This window comes from Elephantulus edwardii, unplaced genomic scaffold (genome assembly GCF_000299155.1).
Source record: "Elephantulus edwardii isolate Elephantulus edwardi_28Jun2011 unplaced genomic scaffold, EleEdw1.0 scaffold00221, whole genome shotgun sequence".
NCBI classification, from domain to species: Eukaryota; Metazoa; Chordata; class Mammalia; order Macroscelidea; family Macroscelididae; genus Elephantulus; species Elephantulus edwardii.
This window is the reverse complement of record NW_006399971.1, coordinates 2069246-2076838: the sequence shown is the minus strand read 5'-3', so window position 1 is coordinate 2076838 and position 7593 is coordinate 2069246. Positions and strand designations below refer to the sequence as shown.

The following is a 7593-nucleotide window of genomic DNA, read 5'->3' as shown; positions in this document are numbered from 1 at the left end:
ACTTTAAACATGATTATCAATTTTAAGGGACAGAGACACATGAATGTTTTTAATACCAAAATAAAAAAAAAAAACAACCCACCAAACTTATAAAAACTGTAATTCATTCTCCTAGCATTTCTAAATGTTGGTGTTATTTCTGTATGGACAGATTAATATATTAAATTAAGCCAAGATTTTAAAGATTGGCAAAGTTCTATCACTCTATTTAAAAAAAAAAAACAAACCCAAAGATGTTTAAAAACAAAAATACAAGTTAGTTGCTTCATGTTACACTTTACAACCATAATGTTAAATGCTTTCTAAAAAAACAAGGTCTCTTCTGTCACAACTGCAATTGTTTACTGCTAGATGTTCAAAAATACATGGGCTAGTGTTCAACTGGAACCTGTTGATGGTGATGTCTTGAGGTTTTTCTGAGTTTCAACCTAAGGTGTGCCAGGATCTTCCTAGGACCACACTTGCGGGGAAAGGGGGAGAACAGGAAATCACTTATGAAGTTCTTAAGACTGTTTCACTCTCTTCGAGGCTTTCTGTTTCTTGGTGATCTGTTCAAAATTTCATCCTCCTGTTGATTGAAAATTAAGAAAATTACTGCAAATAGCAGATGCTTTAAAATAAAAATTTATTCCATTTTAAGATAAATTGAGCAAAGAGTAAACCCTCAGAAGAAAACGTAAGAAAACTGATTAGAAGGAAAAGCATCAGAACAAAAATCAGATCTGTTGTATATCACTTATATCTTCCAAGAATATATACATAAAAAAATATAGAATTACACTGTTCTATTTACAATGTATTCAGATTTGCTGTATCTTGCTAATTTAAGAATTCAGTTTTGTTTCACTCCAGACGAGACATGTACTTTCCTAAATCTAATCCATTACTTTAAAAAAAAAAAAAAGCTTAGTGTTTTTACGTGATACCTTGCTTGATCTTTGCAATCTCTTAGCCTCTGAGCACACTAGTTTAGTGGTAAGGAATTGTACTGCCAATGCAAAGGGTACAATGTTCCAACTCTACCAGCTGCTGAGCAGGAGAAAGGTGGACAATCTCCTCCCATGAGATTTACTGCCTCTGAAAACCTGATGGGAGTTTCAGCTATGGGTCTGCTGCAGCTTGACAGTATACAACAACAATGAGCACATTATGCCTGTCTGGACTGAAGATTATCCAGAGTTCCATGTAATACTCAAGTTCTCCTTTTCTACTTCTTTACTCAAATAGTTTGAGTGATGTAAAAATGTGAGAAATGGTCCCAACCTTTAAGAACTCTGCATTCTAGTTGAGACAGAAATATAAACAAGGATGCAAACATCAATGACCTTTAGCAATATGATGTCAGCTTTGTGGTAGTTGGTAACACAACTGGAAACTTTACCATCATACCCAAAGAAAGGTTACAAGAGAAGGGAAAAGGAGAGCTCTGGTGGCCTAGTGGCAAGGAGCTGCAACTACAATCCCAGAGGCGAAAGGTTCGAATCCACCAGATGCTCTGCTGGGGAAGGAGGGACAATCTCCTCCTGAACCAGTCAGATCTGATGTGACGATACACTCACACAAAAAGAATAAAATTTTTTTTTTAAAAAAAGGAATGCAAAGGTATAGACATTAGTAACAGCTTGGGAAGACATTCACCTGGAATATTAAGACAGAAAACATTACAAGTATCTTCTTTCTTAATAAGTAATGAATTTAAAATGGCACATTTAGCAGAAAACCTTCATGGCAGACTGGGTCTGAACCCTGAACCCATTAGCAACTCCACCCTTCTCCTATTCAAACTAAAAATCATTTGATTCCATTACCAATTACTATCACAAAATCTAGAACCAGAGCTCAACCAGTTCTCATTCTCTCAACACACCTTGTTCAGAACAAATATATCCAAGAGGTTCGTCATGGGTCTCCCCGATTCTACACACAATACTTCTGAGAACACTTAGCAGCTAGAATGGTAACATTCCATCATACCTCTGTCCAAAACTCTGTGGTAGGTACTCATTTCGCTAGGAGGAAAAACCCTACTAGTCCACTCCCTCCTCCACTCTACAAGATGTTCTGGGCCTTTTGTATTACTCCTTGGGTGTCCTCCTGGTTTTTCTCCTTGCCACAACAACTCTTCTCACTGAGGTCTCTCCAGAAAGTCCTTTCTCTCCAGAAAGTCCCTTCTCTCCATATCTGTTCAAATATCACCTTTCCATAAGGCATACATAAACCACCATCAATACCTTTTCCTATCTTTTCTTTGCCCCACACTCAACTTATTTTTGAAAATGTTAACTGCTTATTTTCTGCTCCTTTTTTTTTTCTAAATTTATTTTATTTCATTATTTTTTGTGTGTACCATCAAATCAGATCTGACTGGTACAAGAGGAGATTGTTCCTCCTTCTCCAGCAGAGAGCATCCATCTGGTGGATTTGAACCGTGCACCTCTGAGACTGTAGTTGCAGCTTCTTGTCACTAGGCCACCAGAGCTCGCCTATTTTCTGTTTCTTGTACTAGAATTTAAGCTCCCCATCCAACTCAAAACTTCCAATCACTGAGTCAATTCCAACTTTCCATTAGTTTTCCAAGGTTATAAATCCTATATGGAAGATGGCTTCATTTTCCTCAGAGAAGCTGGTGAATTAAAACTGTTAGCTTTCTGGTTAGTGGCCTAACATACCATCAGGGTTCCTTAACTTCTAAGCCTAAATACATGTCTGTCTCCTGTCCAAATAAATACTAAACCAGGGAAGAATGCTCATCGCATGCACACACAAACTCAACAAGTGTTTTGTTAAATGAATAAATCAATCTGTAGTCAACAGTGATAGATATTTTAGACTACTATGACTTTTTTTTTTTTTAAAGTGTGGGTTAAGGACATAGTGAGCAGAGGTAGATACGACAACACTATGCCAAAGTAACCCTAAATTCCCACCTTACAATTACTGGGAATTAGTTACAATTGTCTTTCAAGAAAAAAACCCCAAACAAAGAAAACTTTATTCTTTGAAACAATTTTTGGCTTAGGAAAAATACTAATTCAGGTGCTGTGCTTTTCTCTGGCAGTACATATACTAAAACTGGAGTAATACAGAGAAGATTAGCATGGCCCCTGAAAAAGGATAATACACAAAATTTGTAAAGCATTCCATTATTTTTACTTCATTTGTAACATCACAATCTTCCCTGGTTTTCAGAATTAAGACTGTGCTTTTGATAGATACTCTAATACAAAAAATACTTGATTTTTTTTTAAAGTCCGGTGTTGCTTTGAAATGAATCTATACTGGCCTGCATTTGTAAGCCATAATTGGCTCTAACAGGGTTTTACTGCCATAGCCACTGATACTCACTATGAACATCCTACTAACTTAGCTTGAAATACATATATTTACTCTCTTTTACCTCTGCTTTAGGTTTTCTATCTTCCTCCTCTTGACTGCCAGTGCCACCATCTTCTTCAGCATCACTTTTTTGTTTCTCTTCTAAAGTGGAAGATAAACAACTGAAAAACCTTACACTATGTAGAGGGTGGGACACATAAACAATGGTACAGTAATTAGCCAAGTAACATAGAACATGTCTCTGGAGTCTGAAAGCAATCTTTGGTTTTGAAACAAGATCTTAGAGTCACAATTTTGAAAAGCTGACTCCTTACCAAGTTTTTCTTCACCTTCTTCCTCCTCATTTCCCTTGTCCTTTTCCTCCTCCTTTTCTTCTTCTTCCTCCTTCACATCTGGTTGAGGAGCATCAGTCTTCTTGTACTCCACAGCACTAGACTGCTTCTGAAATAATCTCCAAAGTCAGCAACTTTGTTCACATTTTTATGTACTACATCACTGACTAATTACAGAATGCCTATCGTATAAGACCTCTACTAGGCTACATAATGGGGGAGATATATAGAAATGAGCAAGAAATCATTCCTACTCTCAAAGGACATTTTCTTTTGTGAACTGACAAAGCAGTATAAAAAAAACTCTGCCTGGGACTACAGCTCTATATAGTCAGGTTAACTGGGGTACAGATACTCAAGAGTGGTGGAAGGCAAGCGGCTGTGGATCCAAATCCAAGGTGAAGCATAAAGTCCATTTAATGTTCTTAGTAAGTGCCATTAAGTTGGCTCTAACTCATAATGACCCTTTACAAATATAGCCCTGTCCAACCCTGTGCCACCCTCAACTGTTGTATTGCTAGAGCCCATTGTGTCAATCGTCTTGTTCAAGACCTACATCTTCTTCATGGCCCTGATATTTTCATGCTCCCTGTTATCTTTCTCAGGGGACTGGCCCCTCCTAATAAAATGTGATATGAAGGTTCAGCATCCTTGCTTCTAAGGAGCATTCTGGTTATGTTTCTTCCAAGATACAGTGGTTTTTTGTCAGTTCTTAGTATATTCAATACTCGCTGCCAGCATGACAAATCAATTCAAAGGCATCAGTTCCTCTCTAGCCTTTCTTAATCACTGACCAACTTTGCAAAGTTACAATGGAGAAATACAATGTCTTAGATTAGGCACACAGTCACTCACACTTTTTTTTTAACACTCATGCTTTTTATAGCACCTTTAAAAAGGTCCCTTATGGCAGATTAATCCAGTGCAGTACACTGATTTTCTTTTAAACTAATTTTAATAAAGTTCACAGACTTAGGGTTTCCAGTCATTCATTGTTGAACTTTTCTCTCTCCCCACAACCAAATTCACTCTTCTCCTTGAAAAGAAAAACTTTCATTGTTATGAAATCCCTCTCCCCAAGTACACGCCACTGTGTAGCCTTCACTCTGGACTTCTGTAATAACAACTATACCCATTAACATATTCCTTTTAAACAGTTCTCTCCTTCATCTGTTTCAATGCAATATACATCATTCCTCCCCCTCCTTTTCTGTCTTCCCTCAACCCTGATGTCAGTCCCGTTTTACAACAGTGGCCCTATGCAATATTTATCCTTCTGTGACTGAGATATTTCACTCAGCATAATGTCCTCCAGGGTCATCCATTTTGCATATTTCATGAGTTCCTTGTTTTTCAGTGCTGCACAGTATTCCATTGTGTGAATATATCAGAGCTGCTCTATCCATTGTTTGTTGATGGGCATTTGGGTTGCTTCCAGCTCTTTGCTACTGAGAACAAAGCCACAATAAACATGGGTGTGCTACATTTATTTCTTGACTGCTGTTTCTAGTCACTAATTGTGTGTTCAAGTAAAATTAAATTCTTGCCATATTCCATTCTCCCCACCCTCCATTTATCATGTTTAGTACAACTGTGAGGGTATAAAGGTTTATGTACAATCCATACTGAGGCTATAGTCTTTGTTATAAGTTAGTACTTTAAGTCTTTTTTCCATAAGCAAAGTCATGTCATCCGTGTATCTCAAGTTTCTGATAAGACTTCCACAATCCTGACATCAAGTTCTTTATATCAGACTCTTCTCAAATCATTTGTTTAAGGTTCAGACTCACAAATATGGTGAGAAAGGATACATCTCCAACACAAAACTTGTTCTGATTTAAAATCATGTAGTATCTCTTGGTCTGCTTGAATGACTACTTCTTGGTCTATGTACATGTTCTGAAGATCATGATTTATTGCTTTAGAATCCCAAAATTCTTTGTAGTATTATAGCTACATTTATAGATGTACTGGGCAAATCTACAGTCAGGTACATCTCCAAATTAGCTTGAAGCCTAAGTGCACCTAATTTAGGCCATGGTCTTTTCTGTCACTTGCTATGTATCTGAGAGCTGGAAGGATGAGAGAATTGATGTCACTGAGCTGTGGTGTTGGCCAGAAGAGTAGTGAACATCCCACAGACTGCAAAAGGAACAAACAGGTTATGTGCTGGGGAAAGTACAGCCAGAATGCACCTTGGATGCAAGAATGGTGAAGTTTTGTCTCACATATTTGGACATGCTGCTATTCCTTGGGGAAGAATATCATGCTTGCAAGGGTGGAGGGTTGGTGAAAGATCTTCAACCAGATGGATTGACACAGTGACTGCAACAATGGACTCAAGCATATAGATGGTAAGAACAGCGTTGTTTTTTAAAAAAATTAATTCAGGTAATAAAGACCAAATGAGAAAACTAACAATAAAAGTATGATAGTTCTACCACATCTTTTTGGGAAGGGTGAGAATGGCAGAGAACAAGAAGTAAAAGATTAAATTACAAATCTGTAAAAAAAGAAACAGTAAAGTAAAAACCTGCTGTGCCCAGAAAGTTGGTTTTACATCCAAATTTGTTTCTTCCTCCACCCCTTTATTTGTACTGTCTAATTGGATCTGAATGGCATAGGAGGAGATTGCCCCTCCTTCAGCAGAGCATTCTGGTGGATTCAAACTGCACGCCTTCAGGACTGTATGTAGCACAGCTTCCAAATTTATTTCTTTTTTTAAAAATTTTATTATTTTGTGTGTGTGTGTGTACCGTCAAATCAGATCTGACTGGTACAGGAGGTGATTATTCCTCGTTCTCCAGCAGATCATCTGGTGGATTTGAACCATGCCCCTCTGGGATTACACTGCAGCTTCTTGCCACTAGGCCACCAGACCTCGCCCAAATTTATTTCTTAAGGAAGCAGCTGCTGACTACTGAAAGAGTATTTTATATGATGGTCTATCTAAGTAACACTAGACACTAAGAGGCTATAAAAGAAAATTTCAGGCTATCAGCCGAGCTGCTGTGGAACTAACCTGGCAGGAGAAAGGGTGGTAGGATCTTGACTGTGTTTACTGGGGCATTGCTGATTACCCAGGAGAGCACCTAAGGGCATGCCCCACTGGTGGGGAATTTGGTTGAGCTCTCTTGGGCAACACCAACTGCCCGAAATGAGCCAGCCAGCTGGCTTCTGTGAACTCTGCAGACCAGCCGGAAGCTAGTGGATTGGTGGGAATTTGACCTTGACTTTTCGGATCCTGTCGGATCCAGGACCCTGCTGGAGCAGGGGCTGTTGTGTGAGGGCACCTTCGTAAGTGCCACTAGGCAGGGAACAGAGAAAACCACTGGGTAGGAAACGGACAGCAGGAATTTGAGTAAGGACCCCAGTCGGGAGCACAATGAGACAGCAGAGGTTTGAGCAAGGTCCTCCAAGTGATTGGCCTACCCTTGCGATCATCCAACCCTTTGCCTGTCTCACCCCATTTGGCTCCACACCCTTGCCTAGACGTCTGGGCAATCAATCTGACTTTAAATGGGAGCACCTTGACCTGTTTTAGCAACAAGAGATTGCCCTAGCAGGCACTGAACTGACATTTTTCTGAAGTCAGAAAGTCAGAGAAATGCACAAGTTCGGTAGCTGCATTGATTGTCTTCAGATCAAGAATACATACCAAAGTCTCGAAGAAAGCAAACCATCCCACACAATACACAAAGCAAGATGTCACTCACAAAGGGCAACACAATAGCAGTGGATACCCTGAAGCCAGAAACTCTCATGGAACTTTCTGACACAGAATTGAAAAGAAGAACAACTGAATATATCCAATGGATCAAAGACAAACTTGATGAATTACAGGATGCTACAAGCAAAGACCAGGAGGAGTTCAAAAAAACAATGCAAAACATTGCAGAGAAAACAAATGAGGCATTAGAAGCAC

General features: G+C 38.9%; 1 protein-coding gene across 2 annotated transcripts in view; it reads right to left on the bottom strand.

Annotated features, from left to right (window-relative positions):
- CANX (calnexin) overlaps positions 1 to 7593 on the bottom strand; it is a 45986-nt gene continuing 38393 nt past the window's right edge. For both annotated transcript variants that reach the window (XM_006898113.1, XM_006898112.1), the window contains exons 12-14: positions 3651 to 3777; positions 3398 to 3477; positions 1 to 568 (exon numbers count right to left, since the gene is read on the bottom strand). In XM_006898113.1, coding sequence (XP_006898175.1) covers positions 515 to 568; positions 3398 to 3477; positions 3651 to 3777 — 261 coding nt within the window. In that variant the 3' untranslated portion in view covers positions 1 to 514. The remainder of the gene's footprint in view (positions 569 to 3397; positions 3478 to 3650; positions 3778 to 7593) is intronic.